At 41.0% G+C, this 18,606-nt stretch overlaps 1 protein-coding gene across 2 annotated transcripts in view; it reads right to left on the bottom strand.

The window, feature by feature from the left end:
* Nucleotides 1–3,515: 3,515 nt before the first annotated feature.
* Nucleotides 3,516–18,606, bottom strand: part of LOC116037700 (E3 ubiquitin-protein ligase SH3RF3) — a 97,256-nt gene continuing 82,165 nt past the window's right edge. For both annotated transcript variants that reach the window (XM_031281677.2, XM_031281676.2), the window contains 4 exons: nucleotides 15,917–16,191; nucleotides 13,279–13,604; nucleotides 6,140–6,516; nucleotides 3,516–5,825 (listed from right to left, as the gene is read on the bottom strand). In XM_031281677.2, coding sequence (XP_031137537.1) covers nucleotides 5,657–5,825; nucleotides 6,140–6,516; nucleotides 13,279–13,604; nucleotides 15,917–16,191 — 1,147 coding nt within the window. In that variant the 3' untranslated portion in view covers nucleotides 3,516–5,656. The remainder of the gene's footprint in view (nucleotides 5,826–6,139; nucleotides 6,517–13,278; nucleotides 13,605–15,916; nucleotides 16,192–18,606) is intronic.

The raw sequence follows: 18,606 nt of genomic DNA, 5'->3' as shown, positions 1-18,606 counted from the left end.
GCTGTTTTGCAAATGGAACACAATGTTAGTGTTTGTCACCTACTCTCTCCAAACTGGACCTTTTTGTTTCCTTTTTGTTGGACCTTTTTGTTTTCAGACTGACATAAGACCCACAGACCTCCTGTCTTATTCTCTCCACCCCTGTGATTCATCATAAAAGAAATGTCTACTGTAGAGACGTCTACATCCCCCCCCAGTTTTTCAGAAGGTAAGAGGATAAAGGATGATCACACGCTTCCCTCAAACATCTTCCCTGCCCACCACTTGGCTATTCGTGAACACGCACAAAGGGAGCGCCCCGTACCACCTGATAGAGGTCTTGTTCCCTGCAGTGTCTAACTCTCTGGCTCTTTTGCCCTTCATGTGACTCACAGCTGGCACACAGACAGGTAGACAGACAGGTCTGGCGTAAAGCAGAGGAATGCTGATCAATTCCCTGCAGGGGCCTGCAGCACCTACCTGGTAGGGTTGGGAAGAGGACGCCCCGAAAAGATTTGACCAAGGCAAAAATGTGAAGCGTGTGCATGTGTGCAGTCACCTTTTAGTTCCTCTGGGTGGGAAAACCTGCCAGAGGTGAAAACTATCTCTGTTCTGCAGAAGTCTGTAAAAATCCAAATTTGTGGCTTGCCTTAAATATAGCAGTTTGAGTTAGTGTGTTAGCGTCAAGTTTCTCTATGTGCACTTAACACCCAAGATAGCTGTCATAGCCCTGCGCTCGCACATGCAGACGCTCACATACACGTACCCTTGTCACCTTTTGCTAGTCACTCTAAATGCAAATGGAGGTGATCATTGTAGACAGGCTCAGCTGCTGGAGAGATGAGGTTGTCATTTAAGGGGAGTGCCGGCGACGCTCTGAAATTACCAATTACACACCTCGTCCATGCCAGTGTTGGCTTGAGAACACAAGAAGAGAGACAGAGGGAGAGAAAGAAGGGAGAAGATGGAGGGAATTACGCAAAGACAGAAAGAGTATCAGCTTTATTTTTTAAAAATCCTTTACTAGCATGTCTGTAATGATAAAGAGAGTAATACACTCTGTCAGACAGCTGTACCTGGAGTGTTGCTCATGAGGCTTTAGAAGTGCATAATGAGCACATTGTGAGAGCAGATCATTATAATAAGAGCAGGATATAATATGATTCTCAGGATGAATCCTCCAAAGGGTAACTGTAAAATCCTAATGGATTGTACAGGTAATGTGTTTGTTATGCATCAGAGTACACAAGCGTGCATTGCTTCCTATCTGCCTGTGGTATCTGTATTATAAAGCTGCAGGCAGATGCAAAAGAAGACACTGGAAATCAGTTTTAAAACAAAGGCATTTATTGCGAAAAATGCACTTGACATGAAAAACAATCAAATCAACCACGGGTCATCGGTACAAGACGATGTATAATGATCACATGGTAGAGAGCGCTGCATGGCCAGCGCAGAGCATGACTTCAATGGCACAAAAGGCCTATAAATATTCTGCACAATATAGAATAATATATATATACTTTCTTTTTTTTCCCCCTCGCTGTAGCGCTGTTTTTCAACCCCAATCAGTCCTGATGAGGCGTGAGCGTCCACGCCGCACCAAACCTTTTCATAAAGTTCCTTTTTTATGTAAAGAGCTACATACAGAGGCCCCGTTCCCTCGCACACACACACACACACACACTTAAACACACAAGTCTCCATAGGAACAAATATGGCCGACATCTAATTCAAGATGGCAGAGTGAGATCTCAGGCTTCCTGGAAGGAAAAAAAGGGGAGTGGACAGTCATTTGTTATCAAGTCCAATAAAAAATGGTATGTGCAATGTTTTGTTTTATGTTCATGTCCAATGGAAATTAAATTACCACTGCTGTTGATGGCTTGTTCACAATTTTCCCAGTCGTCACCATGAGTTCTCAAGTGGTATTTACAACCAGGTCAAAGACAAGCTTACATCACGTAAATAAAACATAAACGACATGAAAACGTTTGTGAAACCAGCAGTTTAAGGTGTTCTCTGTAAAGTGACCACTGGGTTTTTTTTATTCCTGATGTTTTGACTGTTGTAAACTCTTCTCCTCCTCACAGAATCGATCTCGGGAAAACAAAATAATCCTTCCTTCGAGATCCTTCGATCCCCAGACACAAATGAGGACTTGTGCTTAAGTTTGACTCAGTAGAAATTAGAGTCCTCGTACAAACAGATGAGGGGAACCTCGCTCGGGGTTTGTGCACAGCTGTTGTGGAATCTGCTGGTTTTTGTCATCGAGTCAAACGAAGCAGAGCTGCGAGAAAAACAACTAGCAGGCTCATTGTACTCGTAAGAAAGTAAGGAAGAGACCAAAATATGGATTGGCCTGCCTGATGTAACTACTGTGTGTGCGTGTGTGTGTGTTTGCATTTGTAGGCACTAGGATTTGACTGACAGATTTTGAAGGCCAATGCAGATACTTTTGGATTGAAGCTTCCAATAACTAATTCTTCTGCTGAAATTTCACATTTAGTTTTCATGGCAAAAAAATCTGGCATTTTTACTTCCCAAAACACTCTATTAAAAAAGCCCCACAAAAAGCCTAGCTGCGTACACTTGGGTGGAACAGGATTGAATAAACAGACAAAAATGGTAAATTAAAAAGTAAAAATGGAAAGAATCAAAGCGACCGCTTCATATCCGTGATTCTAAGTGAAAAAGTAAGATTTGTCAGACTAGCCCTGGTCTTTTACTGTATGTGTGTGTGTTTGAGTATGTGACTATGAAAAATAGGTTACACTTTACTTGAAGGTATCGACATAAGAGTGACATGACACTGTTATGAACGTGTCATAAACATTAGAAACATGTCATAAACGTTTATGACATAACGCTTCTTTTAGTAAGTGTCATTCGGTTTTTGTCATGACAAATTATGGTTAGAGTTAGAGTTATGGTTAGAGTTAGAGTTATGGTTAGAGTTAGAGTTAGGGTTATGGTTAGAGTTAGAGTTAGAGTTATGGTTAGAGTTAGAGTTATGGTTTGAGTTAGAGTTGTGGTTAGAGTTAGAGTTATGGTTATGGTTAGAGTTATGGTTAGAGTTAGGGTTAGAGTTAGGGTTAGAGTTAGAGTTAGGGTTAGAGTTAGGGTTAGGGTTCATGTGTCATGACAGTGTCATGTCACTCTTATGTAGATACCTTCAAGTGCTACCGAAAAATCTTAAATAGCAGAGTGTTTTTGGTTTCATCTGTTGCTCCAGACGCACAGGATTACCCATGCTGCACTGCCAGCAGCCAGGAGAGGATCGCAGACCATGCTGTAATCACTTTGTAAAGTCTATTTCCCTTTCATGGTTTTGCTCACTTTCCTTCACAGTTTAAGGGATCGGGGTCGAGTCCCCCCCCCCCACAATCGAATAGTGGGAGAAAAAAAAACAACCTTTACAGGTACAAACTGCTTGTGCTTTTGTCTCCTCAATGACAGGCCACCTCCACTTCAAATAAAAGCAAAACATTCAATTTAACTTTTTTTTTTTTTTTGCAACAAAAAATTGCTACCCCTCTTTTTCACTAAGAAGTATTACACGGAAAAGAATTACATGGACAAAATAATGTAACAACATTTTCAGACCATTAAACTTGTGAGAGAAAACCTGTGGCATTGAACTGCATTTTTGAGTCAGATTCCGTCTGCAATTTTGACGCAAAACATTTTGTGCTTGTTTTCTGTAAATCTGTGGAGGGCTCATGCCTGGGTTTTTATTCTGCACTCACATCATATGGGAATAAAACATTTCAAAAGTAGAATTTTGTATTTATAGTGTTTTCCATATGACAAAATGCAGTTCACCCAGACGATTCAAGTGTGCTTAGCCAATGACAGACTCACACCTGGTTGTGGTTAGTTAACTCTGTTCTTTCAGTGATACATGGCCAGTATTACTCTCTGACACACACACACACACACACACACACACACACACACACACACACACACACACACACACACACACACACACACACACACACACACACACACACAGTTAGTGAGTCAAGCTCTGAGTTTCGCTGTGCTTCTATCTCCAGAAACAGGGAAACAAGGTAGATGGTTGTGGCTGGATGTAAACTATACAAGCCTGGATTTCACACACTCAGGACGTAGAAATTCACAAAGCAGACTGACTGTACACTCACTGAAGCCGTACAAAAATACTTGTTAAGTGTTGATAAGATCAGAGGGAAAGTTGTTGTCAAAGGTTGGCAGTTGTGTGATGAGAATCTTGCGTCCCTGCCTTCTGACTTCAGGGCTTTTCCCCTCCCCGTACATTCTCCCGTGAGCATCGAATCCACACACATTTGATTTCACAATATTGCTGCAGTCAGACAAAAACTCTCAACAGTATCTCAGAAAAGGCTGAGGAAGAGGGATTATTGTTAGCAAGAATATATATTTCTTTCTGATCTCTGCATTACCAACTATATTCTTTCATGGTTAAAAGGATGTGACAAGTAGCAACGGGAATCCCGTTTGTCAAATAAATAATAACTGAGTGTAAAATACTGTATATGTAGATATATTGGCAGATTGTGTAGAACATTACCAAGTGCATTCTTTGTCTCTATAATCCCACTTAAAAAATCCAAAAACAAATGAGTTGAAATAGTTTAAAGAGTTTTGGCGTAACTTTTTTGTTTCTTCCTACGTTCAGCAAGACACTTTATTAACTTTAACCCAGTTGTGTGTGTGTGTGTGTGTGTGTGTGGGGAGGCTATAAAGGACAAATTCAAATAAAACAAATGGCTGTATAAATGTATGTAAGATGTATAAATAGAAGAATGATTAACCTTAGTCGTCTTTTACTTTTTGCACCTTTTGTTTTGTGACAGATCATCACAGCATGACTAGTTTGGGACAACACAAACATCTATTTCAACATATATAGAAAAACATAATAATGCTACATGCACTGTTATAAACATATATTGGGTTGGTAAGAAACACATGTGCTTGTTGTCACAAACTAGACACGGAGATGTGTTTACAATGATCCTGGACTGGACACACGCTTCCTTCATCACCTGGCGATAAATCTGCACTTTTCAAACAAAGAAAGCACCCGAATTTAAGTTCTGAGGTCTCACAGGAAAGCAAAGTTAATGCTTTTTGTGCTAGGATTTGCTGGTGGATGGTGCCAAGGAGGAGAACTGGGAGGCAGGGTTTGTCTTTCTGTGCTCTTTGAGTCTGTGTGCCTTCAGTAGTCAACATCACGGGTCCAGACAACCGAGGGTCGGATCCAACACGGTCACCGGGTGAGCAACGGGAACAGTTGCCCTGATTCCTGTGTGGCTGGTCAAAGCGGGGGCTAGCTTTCCTGTATGTATGTGTGCGTGTGTGTGTGTGTGTGTGTGTGTGTGTGTGTGTGTGTGTGAATTAGTTGGACTGATATGGATTTCTGAAGACATTTACTATTATTGATGTTTTGTGCCAGTATTTATTAGGTTCTACTTCTAGAGAAAGCATTCTGATTATCGTCAAAGCAAGTTTCTTTTTGCAGTGTCCGTCTTTAATCCAAAAGTATATTTCTTAGAAACCAATTTCAGTCCATTCTTCATATGTATGTAGCTGTAAAGCTTGTGTGTGTGTGTGTTTTGTAACTCAGAAACAGGAACAGTGTTTTGTTCTTTTGTCCACTTTTTCCATTTCAGAAGCTCTCGACGAAGCTGCTGGGAAATAGGCCGGTCTGTCCCGTCCTCTGCAGGGTGCCTTTGTACCAGCCGTCCTCCCTCTTCTTGTGCACAAATACTACGTCGCCTTCCCGCAGCTCGATCTCCGCCTCACTCTGGGGCGGGTAGGGCACCACCACACGATACCTGCCACACACAGAGACAGTTTTAACACACTGTGGGCGACATCACATGCTGGAATGGCCCACCTGAAAGAATTTAATCAGTGCAGGTATGAGTGGAGAGTATCAATATGTTCCCTAATATAGACAGCAGTGTGAATGTTTGGAAAATGAAAAAATCAACCCTGGGATTCTCTGGGAATCTGATCAATGTATTCCCTCGACCTACCTCGCTAATATCTGGCTTACAGGCTTCCAGCTGAAAACTGTCACCTTGATTAAGGTTATTAACAATATTAGGAGCAGGATTATTATAACGATGTATGTGTGTGTGCACACCTCTCTCTGGACAGGGGTTTGGGTTCAGGCCGGAGGACCATCAGAGCGTTGCTAGCGCGCGTTGCGGGAGGCGACATGGGGAAGTTGGTGTCCAGGGAACCGGACTTCCTGTGCAGAGGCTCCAGTCCAATGGCCCCCGCCATCTCACTCTCGATTGGACAGGAGCCGGCTCGCCCGTGCGATGCCATCGGACAGGAACCTGAGCGGGCGTGATGGTGGTGATGGTGGTGAGGATGGTGGGCAGGGTCGGTGGCCACGGCACCTTGGCCAGATAGTGAGGGGTCGTGGGTGGGCGGGGAGGAAGGAGGTGAGCGAGGTTTCTTTTTGGCTGCCGCACCCGACAAGAGCTTTAATAAACCTCCTGCTTTCCTCTCCTTCTGAGGGATGGACGGAGTGAATGAAGAGGAGGAGGGAGATACAAAGAAGAGACGGAGAGAAAGGGAGGAACAAACAAACACAGAGGCCGGTAAGGAATAAAGTGACAAGATGGTAATGAAAACGGTGTCTGTGTAAACAATACCTTTTCTCATCTCTACATAAAGAGACCACAGACCACAAATGTACACACTACACATTAATCCAAAAATACTTTAATGAAACAAATCAAAAAAATATTTTCCTGTTGACTCCATCTGACACAAGGAATACAACAAAATAAATAATAAAAGCATCAGAGGGCAGACAGTAAAGCAAGCTGAGCTGTTCACCTTTCAAGCTGAATACCTGTGCATCTACTGCGGTGGTCTTAAGAATAAACTATATTGATTATAGAGAGAGTTTTTCTTAATGCTGCCTATAAAGGCAGAGTCATGTTTTTCCATTAATGCTTGATTATGGAAAGGCTGTACAGCACTGTCCATCCAGTCAGACTGTGTGATACCAGAACAGCAAAACAGCTTTGTTTCTTCTGCTGCTTGTCCTGATTTTACCGTCTTAGTGATGGCAGCATGGATCAATACTGAGCATGCCTGAGCATAATTACATATTTCTTTGTAGATGCATGAAGCGTCCATATCAGCTCTGTCTCTCTCTGCCTTTCTGTTTCTTTTATACATGGGCTGCTGGATCAAGCATCATTTTTCTTTTTTACATTCAAAAAATGCTATCTATTCAAGGCTGTGATGGACAGTTGGCATGGCAACGGTATGGAGTTGCAAAAAAATGGAAAAAAGGAAAACTCACACAAATTGAGGCAAATTTGTGATAATGGGCTTTATAAATAAAATTGAATTGAAAACAGAGGTGTTGATGGTCGAAATGTATAGCTGAAATCATGTGTAACTTAATCCAAACCAGAGCAATAGTGACAAAAATGATCGTTTCTCAGTAGCAGTATATGGAAAACATCTGCAACTACGCTATAAGCAGAATTTTTACTGTTTTACCACAGCGCACACCTTGTCAATGTTTTTAAAAATGCATTGATAAGTGTGAATGTGCAGACAAACACGTCAGGGAGAGTCAGTGGGACAGAGACCAAAATACTAGAGCTGTGACCAACAGCTATGTCCGTATGCTGCATGAATGGCTGCTCAGAAATGTGCATGTGATTGAAACTGAACAGTACATTCAATTGACTCCACATTAATTTGGCAGTCTATTTAAGCTGCACAATTCAGCATCTCTGCCTTGTCAATGCTGCTGCTGTCCTGCACCTATTTTGCTGCCTGCTTTCACCACCACCCCAGCATCCACCTGCAGGCTCCGGCCAGAAGCTACTTTATCATCACTCCCCAATATCTCATGTAAACCCAAACTGCGGGGAGTGATGAGGTCGGAGTCTGGCCGCCATACACAATGTTCTGCTGTTATATTTACATTTCAAACGTGAGCTGTCTGACTGAACTAAACCTTTAGTTGTGTGTTCCAGACTTTGCAGCTTTGGCACTTGCCATTGCGATAACTAAAAACTTAATAATTACCATTTTCAGTCTAACTTATGACATCTGTGTTCATTTTCTGGGGTTTGTTATTTGTTTCTGTTACTGTGTATGTGAGCTTTCAGCTTCCACCACCTGAACGTGTCAAGACTTTTCTTTGTGTGAATCACAGTTGCTCACATTGTGAGTGCAGTCCTTGTTACCTTGACCATTAATGATTTCTCTCTGTTGTCTTCACATGAGAGCACTTCAATCTCTTTTCATCCTCTCCAGCTTGAATGGTTTCTCTAAATATCAGATGGATGCTATATGCTGCAGTAAACATTTGATGACTTGAATACTGCCCATTACAATTTCTGAAACAACACTGAGAGCTTATTTGAGGGAAATCGAAACCTATAATCACATTACAAAGAACACTTCTTTAATATATTTTAAAAATCACTTATTTTGTCGTCCATCTGTCACATCATATTTGCAAGCCTTTGCAGATGGCTCCGTAATACAGTCAACTACTGAACCAGGCTTAAAGCAAACCTGTGCTGACTGCTGTAAAAAAGTAGAAGTTGTCAGAAGACATGGAGAGGATCAAAGTGATAATCTGTCAGAGAAAAAGCCAGACCTCAGGAAAACAGAAAACACAACACAACAGGAAGTTTTCTGAAAGGAATGACCCAGCCTGTACACCTACTTTGGTTTTGGGTTGCAACTAACAATTGATTAATCCATTTATTATTATTTTTTCAGTTAATTAATTGCAAAAAATAGTGGCAAATGGCCACCATAAGTTCCGAAAGCTCAAGTTAGTATTGTAAAATAGCTTGTTTTGTCTGACTAACAGTCAAAAATTATAATCAATAATATAAAAGAGAGAAGAGCAGCATATACTCATACTGTAAGTGACAAAAACCGTCACAATATCTGATCAAAGAATTCGATAACAATTCATAGTCTTAATGTCTTAGTAAAGAGATGGGACAGAGCATAACAAAGTGCTTACAAAGCAAGAGAGGCTGTATAAACACTTTGACTCAGCATACCCACTATAGAAAACAAACAGCAATCCTGGCTCTTGCACTCCAAATACTGGTCCTTTAGAGATATGCATTTCCCTAAATACCAACAATTGATTCTTTCTCACAGATTTAGGAATGTGAAGCCCCCCAAAACATACATTACTTTTACATAAATCTAATGATGCTTACTGTCTGCAGTGTAAATATAAAATTTTCCACTGCTTTGGCAACATAGATTTCATGCAAATAAAGCTTGTTTGAATTTTACTCTGGGAGAGGGAGGAGCAGATGGAGAGAAAAATAAATATGAATAGAAGGGGAGAAAATGGTGAGATACAGAGGGAGAAAGGAAAAGAGGAGGATGCACTCAGAGAGGGAAAGAGGTAGAGGGGAGGACAGAAAGAAGGAGAGGAAAGAGAAAAAGTGGAAAGACAGAACAGAGGGATGTAGAGAGAGAGGAAAGGAAGGAGGGAGGGAAGGAGGTGGGACTGAAAGCAGCAGAAAAAAGTGAAACTCCCTCTCCTCTTTCATCTGCAGGCTTAAAGGCTTAATCTGCCTGTGTGTGTGTGTGTGTGTGTGTGTGTGTGTGTGTGTGTGTGTGTGTGTGTGTGTGTGCTCGTCTATGTGTGTGTTTGTGTACACGAGCGAGTCAAACTGCTGCTGTTCTTCTAAAATCAACCACCAGATGGGAGCATACACTCACACTTTAAGTCTAATTTAGTTTTGGAGGAGTGCCTTGCTCTGCAGCACACTGGCAGGATGCTGGAACTGAACGGAGCCTGCAGTGTTTTCGTTCTTCCGCTGTTTCTATTACATGCCGGTATGTAAATAAACAGTATTTACATTATGCGGGTGTGCGTTTGTGTGTAAAGTTTTGTGTAAGAAATGGCACACACTAACATAGATACATTTAAAAACCTATCACATCTAGGAAGAATAAGGTGCTGATGTTGAGTTCATTGTCAAAAGCAGGTTATGAGCTAAAGATTTCAGAATAGACGCAGGGGTGTTAAGATTGCTCAGGGTTTGCACAGTTTCTGTCCACCCCCCCCAAAGGTAATTACTTATCATTTACTCACCCACGCTCAACACTCTCTAAATGCGTTTGAGGTAAATATGTGAAATAAAAAAAATGGATCAAGGGAACTCCATATATTGCTTGGTGTAATTGTTCTAATCTAAGCTCAAAGCCTTAGATACTGTTGAATATACAGTTAAACATAGGTTTTCAAGACATTTTTAGAATTTTCTGGACCTTCTGAAATCCTGCAGGCACTTCCTACAGCCTTTCAGTTGGCAGCTGCCCTGCATGCGCAGACTTCTTGGAAACGGTCTACTAACACATCTCAATGTCCAACGTGATATGTGTCTGTAATGCTGGCTGCACTCTAGACAGTGTGTCGAACAGAGATTATCCTAACTGTGTCTGCCAGACAGTTATCATAGCTGCTTTATCAGTTCCTCTGTAACAAAGACCGACTCTGTGCGGCCTCATCGCCACTCTGACTTTTAAACCTGATGTTTCGGCTCTGCCAAGCACAAAACATTAGAGTAAGCGCTGTGAACGAGGGGTTAGGATGAACATTTTTTTCAAGGGATACTATGATGATATAATATTTTGCCGTGAGACTAAAACAGTATCTTTAAATGTGATCTAGTTATCCTGCCTAAAAACTGAAACATATTATGGTTTTCCTTACAGAGTTTTAATCTTGTCAGGGTGTAAAGGCATCCAAAACAGCATTTATATCATAACTGGATGCTACAAATAAAGCAAATGCATATTGAGAGGTTGTTTTGGTAGCATAGCAGCTCATTTAGGCTGGGTGAGGCAGGTCATCACTTAAGATTTATAGACAGCATTCCAAAACAAACTAAAATGATTTTTTTAGGCTGACATTTCATTTAGGAATAACAAAACTACATATTTTGTACTTGTGATAAGATGGGGGGGGCATCTTTTAATATCAGAATGACAGATACAACTACCTTGTTCCGACTTTATTAGATATATTCAGCATATCAGTAATAATTCTGAATCCGGTTCAAGCTATCTTTGAGTGTGACGATGTAAACAAGGCCGCTGCCTGCTGTTCCATAGTCAATGAGCTGTTTGTCAGCTAGCCATAGATTAGCTGTCCCAGACAGTGGAGCCAACAGTTAAACAAATGGAGCTGAGACAGAAGCGGGCATTCGGTGCCATCCTTCATTGTCAGCGTAGCCCGATTTAACATCCACAGCTTTAACACCGCAGATATCACAACACATAGGATGGCATTCAGCATTTGTGCCAGCTGCCTGGGGGAATGACACTTACTGAGGTATATAGAGACACACTAACCCTAACCCAATACACAGAGCAATGTGCCATCTTTTTCACCTGATGTGGTGTTAAAGGTAATTAAAACGTGTGGTGAGTTTTAGTTACAGGATGACAAAATGTATTAAAGAAATTGGCACCGTGTATTTTTTTCTTCTCGCACTAATTATGTGTGTACTAGTATCAGTCCCTCCAGAAAAACGCGATTATGCGATCGCATAATTCAATGCATAATCAGCCAAAGTCCGCATATTTATGTGGGGGCCGCATTTTTTCAAATACGCCGCACTTTGCCGCATAAATTGCAGATTTCTGCACAAAATATGCGGGGCTTGCATGATTTCATAATCCCCGCATTTTCGTTGTAAAAAAGTCACATATATCTTAGCAGAAAGTTGAAAAATGTTGCGTTTACTTCACACAAGAGCAGCCATTTTCCCCTGTTGCCATGGGAACGTTATGAAGTGACATAATTACGCGACGTGAACATCATCGAAAAGCTGCAAACCCAGCGATGAAGCCAAGATGAAACCGCAGTTTTTGCAAGTTCCCGCAATTTCATTGCATAAAATTGCATAAATATCCAGCATATTCCATCGCATTTTTTAAGACAACGTGCCACATAATCAAGGATTTTTGCCCGCAACAATCACAAAAAAACTCTGCATTTTTCTGGAAGGACTGTAGTATAGCTGAGTGGTTTGAAGCAAGAGAGATTGTGTTCTCTTAATGGAGATGTGGACTCACACTTACTCAATATTTGTTTTTGCCATATTGAGTTCCCTGCTCTAACAAAACAGTTGCCTGACTCTGGATATTTCATTTAATAATGACTGTAGATTTAGAGCTGAAAAAATTAACTTGATTAATCAATTAGTTCGATTGACAAAAAAATATTATTATATTATTATTATGACAATCGATCAATTACTTATCTTATATCATTTTCTAAGCAACAATACGAAATGTTCCATAGTTTTAGCTTCTAAGTTGTGAGGAGCTGCTGTTTTATGTGGTAGTCAATCAATACTTTCTGGGTTTTGGAGTGTTCATCAGACAAAATAAGCTATTTGAAGACATCACGTTGGGCTTTAGAAAACTGTAATTGGCATTTTCTCACATTCTATAGACTAAATGACTAATCCATTCATCAACAAAATGATGTATTTTATAATGCCTGTGTATTTATATACACTATTTTATCTCACAAGGCATTTTTGTTGTATCTAATTTACTACTGTGTGTACCACTGTACTGTCTTGTTGGCTATAACTGTTTAAAGTTGATTGCAGCTGTGTGAAGCACTATTGCCCAAACAAAACTTTCTCTTGAGGACAATAAAGTATCTATCTTATCGTATAATAAGACTAAACGATGATGAAAATCATCATTAGCTGCAGACCTAGTCAGAAGGCGGTGCTCTTATTTCATTGAAATTAAACATGAATTGCATGCAAAAATGTTTAACCAATCAGTATTCGAAGACTTACTTCATGATCAAGAGTTGTGATTTTCCTTTTTTTAGGAACCCGTTTTCACGAAATCTGTCCTGTCTTGATGTACTTAGGCGAGTGATTTCTTTAAATTCCTTCTGGGAGACAAGTGTGAAGTTACTGCATTCAGCTTAATTATGGATGAGGTGGAAATAATAGAAGTTGCAATGTAGAAGCAAGACATCTAATTATTCTATTAGAGAAAAAGTGCTAGTTTCTCTCATTTCTCAGAACACCATAAATCTTCTGTATGTAAATCTGGTTAATTAAGGCAACTAATGGTGGAGTATCAGTATCTATTTCCACAGAGGATTTTTCACAGTATGACTCTTAAACATTGGTGCAAAAAGGCACATCTTAAAACAAGCCAATGATAATTGACTCTCAGCTAAAATGTGCTTTTGGAGTTGTTCTTGAGAATGAGCCTCACCTTCTCTGCTTTGGGTGCGAGGACGCCCTGGGTGGGGGTATGGGAGGGGCCCGATGATGGTGGCTGCAAGGGACTGGCTGGGTCCCCGTTGAGGAGCACCGCTGACACGTTGGGAGGCGTGAGGCAGGAGAGAGGGGAGGAGAGGGGGAGGAGGGGCCTCGAGGCAGGGGAAGAGAGGGGTGAGGGCCCTAAGCTGGGTCCTGGAGACACCATGGAGAGAGGACGACCCGATTGGCCGGGGCAGCGTGAGGGGGAGGAACTCTGAGGACGCAGGGGGGAGAGGGCCACTGTGGAGCGCTCTGGGCTTCCAGCAGGAGGACTGTGGACTAAAACAAACAAAAACACACGTGTGTTATTATAATTGTGAGAAACTTTGAATGAATGCAGTCATCACTAATCCTGAGAGGGAGCATGCCAATGTTTTGGGAGCACTCAATATCTGAGGAAAGATATGGTATCAAAAAATGTCTTTGGTATGTGGGTCTAGCACTATTATAAAAACAAATGCAGTTTCACATAGGCGATCCCTGGTTCCTGCAAGATATAGCCACACTATTGCATGATTTTGTGCCAATTTTGGATTACAGTAACGTCTAAAAGGTATACTGGGTAATGCAAAATGCAATTACTTGACACACTGTTATGCTTAGGAGGTTTAAGCATAACAGCAAAGGCTGCTGTAGTCTATCCCCACATGCATTGGGTGGACTGCAGAGAAACCTGTCTATCACAGAGATGCAGTAGATGAACGCACATTATCTATGAATTACTTATTTAAATGTCTTCTAAGAGTCTACAATTCACATCAGTTGCACATTTTTGGTCTGATTAAACCCACAAACACAGAACAGGCCAATCTGAGAGGATGAGGTTCAAAATTCAAACCACCTTGCTAGAAATGTGAATGTATGTAACATACTGTGAATAATAAGATTTAGTCGAGGCCCTAATTCTGAGCGTACCCCTTGTAGAAATAGAAGAACTGGCTGAGATGTTCTGAGTTTTGGAGCACTTTTCTCAGCCTTTGACTTGTATGAGGTCATTTTGTGCTACACACACACAAACACACACACACACACACACACACACACACACACACACACACACACACACACACAGCCACCTGCTCTTCTCTCTGCAGTACTCAGGCAGAAATCCATAGAGAGGCGTGCTGGTCATGTGATAAAACCACTAAACGCCAGAACTATGCACATACTTTATTTTGTAATGAGAACCAGATGTGTGTACGTGTGTCTGTTTGTGTGTATGTGAGAGGGAGAGAAAAACAGAGGGAGAAAAGGAAAGAGGTGGACGGAGAGAGACATGAAGCTCTGTCATTACGCCTCCATAAAACAAAAAGCACAGTGATGTCATTCAGCTGTGTTTGGGAGTCTGTGTTCACTTGCGTGTGTATGTATGTGGGAGTGCACATGTCTTTGTGTGTGTGTGTGTGTGTGTGTGTGTGTGTGTTATTCTTGGCAGTGTTCTCACAGTGTGTACTCTTCAGCCTCCCAAAAGAAACGGTCACCATTATTTTCTCAGAGGGAGAAAGAAAACACACAAAGAGAAAGAGAGAAAGGGGTTCTGGAGAGATAAATAGACTCTGAGTGGAGAACAAGGCTGATATGATCTAGACCTTAGTAATGTCTTTGTGTTGTGTGCAGACTATATGTGCACAGCACATACAGTATGTTCTTGTAACTGTTCTGCAATGGTGGCTTATGTTCAGTGATGATTCAGTGGGTTCATATAGTGCAGAGGAAAGTAAGAGTGAGAGATGGGTGCATGACGTTTGCTTCCAACAACAGTATCATAGGGGTTCACATATATCTTTTCAATGCAAAGTTGTTTTCAGCAAGATGGTTCTGAACTGTGGTTTCTGCTGTCATCTCAACGCAACAATACACCAGCCCTCTGAGTTCTCTCTGTGTGGAGTTTCTTCTCTATTCTGTGTGTTTTTCTTTTCCAACAGTCAATGACTATCAACATTGGAGGAACTGGAGGTTAAAGAGGCTGCTGTTAGCATATGTCAGCAAGTTTTTATATGGTGCAGAAGCTACTTGAATTAATGACTGATCAATATTCTATTATTCTGTAATCAGAGACTAAGGGGATAAAATGCTCTGCTCCTTTAAGCCTGTAGGCTGGTAAGAAGTCTTAGATTGCACTGCGTGATATTGCAGAGCATGACATTCCAGAGACAGACACATCTTCATGTGAATACATACTCTCTTTTCACTTGCTTCACATTTCTCTGAAGGATACAAGATTTGCCTCTTCTTTCACATGGTGTCATATTGGGAGGCTTTAATGTGGCTGCTTCTGTTGCAGAATAGAAGGCTGTTTGTTTTCACAAGTGTAGCTCAACTTGTTTAACAAGTTCTCAATTATTTCTATCTTGAGTGCCACTTTGGACGAGAAGATTATGAATCGTTTATTTACTATGGTGGGGCTGTGTCATTTTGTTAATTCATGTTAATCAGTGAACGTGCGATTTGGATAGATTAATAAACAGGAACAAAACTGAAAACAGATGCTTCTGAATGTTTAATGAATCCAGTGCTATATGATTAAAACCCATTATGTGTATTTCTAACATTGTGTGTGTGTGTGTGTGTGTGTGTTTGTTTCTGCTTACCCAGCTGCATTGAGGTGCGTGCCTGGTTAACCGTATGCTGATTGGAGCGCAGGCAGTTCTTCAGCTGGGCGGCGGCAGTTTGCGGAGAGGAGGCGGGACTTGCAGTGTTAACCGAGTTTGCTAGTGGGGTGGAGGGACGGGACGAAGAGGGCCCCGGGGACCCTGGGGACCCTGGAGACGAAGGGGCGGAGATTTTACTACACCCACTTCCTCCTCCTCCACCTACTGGACTGGACAAAGACGAGCACCGAGAAGCACCAACTCCAAACGGGGCCCTGCAGAGGAGAGAGGGGTGAGGGGTGAGGGAGAGCTTGTCATTGAATGTTTCAGGTGTTTAAAGTGACTATATGTAACTTTTAATGAGCATAAATGACCTATAACAGCAAACAAGACTGACAGTTAAAAGAACACTATTTTTACATAGTTTTTATTAATGCCTCTGCCCGGGTCCGATTTTTCCCGCAAAGTCACAAAAAGATTTACAACAGGTAGAAGGCGTTACAGAGCACACATTCTGAAGGGTCACAGATTTCGGCATAAAACCGGAAAAGCCTCTGTTATTTAGTTCAAATTTTTTTTATTATTAGGATAAACCCCTTGAGATGTATCATCTCGTTTTTGAGGGGGTCCCAACATATAACACAATAATTACATAACAACAGAGAAGTGAAAAATCACAACAAAACAAAAAAACATTGTATCCAGCCAGGTAAAGGGTAGCAGAAGATGTCTTTATATAGGCCTAATTGTATTTTAGAAGTTATCTGCTGTAGTTATGGCTGACACTGGGGCAGGACCATCACAGAAAAGAAGGAAATTAAATGAAGAACAACTAAAAGCTAGGAAAAGTGAAAGACAACGGGCGAAATCCAAGTCACAATCGGTCGGGCTTTCAACAGATGGAGACAATTACGGGATTATAAATGATTCAAAACCGACCCCGAATTGGCCCCCAGCTATGTAATGTCTATGCGCGATGTGGTTGTACGTCATTAGCTGACATTAAATTACGCCCCCCCTTCCATTTAGCACGGACATTTTATTCGTTTTAGTCCGTGTTTGTGTTGGCCTACTATTTTCTTTTCCCTTGTCCCCCAATACTTCTGTAAAGCGTCCTTGGGTTTCATGAAATGCGCTGTAATCTAACTTATTACTACGTTGGTTGCTTCAACAAACTCATATTGCCTTGGCTCGTGACACAGTGACAGTGATACCCGGTTTAGCTCACGATACATCCAAAGTACGCTAAGTTACCGTATGCAACACTCGAAATGCAATGATGCATCTGTAACATATTCTCTTATTGTAAAATAATGATTTTCTGTCTGAGCAAAACATTCATCGCAACTATATGACCTCCCGGTAACGCTAACTCCTAGACCTTTACGACAGCATGTGTGATAAAAACACTACCGTTTTTGTCCAAAGGGGCCGCTGAAATCAACACAAACTGAAAGATGATATTTTTTTATTTTTGCTTTTATCAGTGCAAGTTATATGTTAACAAAAAGGATATTGCTTTAGAAACAGGGGTCTTTCTGTGATACCAAGTCATGCTTTTTTTTAGCCATGCTAACAGTGTCACTCTATGGATGGCAATGTCTCTTTGTCTTCTCCACCACTTTGGTCCAGAGTGAACTATAAGATGTATTGCCATGAAATTTGGTGCTGACACTCATGTGCAAATAAGGGTAAATTGAAATAACTTTGTTGAACTTCTGACCTTTCATCTAGCGCAATCAAGAGTTCAAATTTGGAAACTTTCCTAAACTAAATTCCTGCAACACTAATGACATTTTCATCAGCCTCTGCTGCACTTTGTGTTTAGTGCTAATTAGCAAATGCTAGCATGCTAACAAGCTAGATTACACTTGAATTACATTTGTGAACACTGTAACCACTATACTCGCTTGTGGTTTTAGCATGCTAATGTTAGCATTCAGCTTCAGAGTACAGCCTCACAGAGCTGCTAGCATGGCTTTTGTTTAGTACAAATTTTAATAGCCAGAGTTTTGTCCATAATAGCAGAGCAGGAGGTGCAAACAGCACTATTATCCTCTGTCAAAGTGAGTGATTTCAGTGCTACTATCTAACGATCAGCACGACTTAATGTCCTATTGTAACATACAGTATATGGAGCTGCAGAGTGTCTCTCTGCAGAGTGCTGAATGGCAGAACAGTGAGCTGAACATTATTGACTCGGCGGTATTCACACTCTTATGGCCACCTATCGACTTCCCGTCACACACATACAGAGTTATGGCTTTCTGTGTGTACTTCATGTGTGTGTATGTGTGTTTGTGTGTGTGTGTGTGTGTGTGTGTGTGTGTGTACCAATAGAAACAGCAAAGTTATTCACAGATTCTTTGATTTAAGATGCTCTATGGACAACACATGTACTGCTTATTGTGTGTTTGGTTTAACACACAGGCTTGTAAAGACCCATAGAGATGAGAGACCAATAACTTTTAAGACTTTAAACAATTTTATAAGAGGAGACGATCATCCTTTACACCAAAACTGCATTTGTGCCAGAGTGGAAAATTCTCATGAAGCAGCATGTATGCCGTTTTGACACATTCAAAATATAATATAATAAATAACTATAATCCAAACACATTCATGAATTCTTATATGGAATCTGATCAAATCAAATACTGTATGTTTATATCAATCATGATAATAAATCC

The sequence above is a fragment of the Sander lucioperca genome, chromosome 8 (genome assembly GCF_008315115.2).
Source record: "Sander lucioperca isolate FBNREF2018 chromosome 8, SLUC_FBN_1.2, whole genome shotgun sequence".
NCBI lineage: Eukaryota > Metazoa > Chordata > Actinopteri > Perciformes > Percidae > Sander > Sander lucioperca.
Note: the sequence above shows the minus strand (reverse complement) of the source record. Positions and strands in the feature narration are given on the sequence as shown.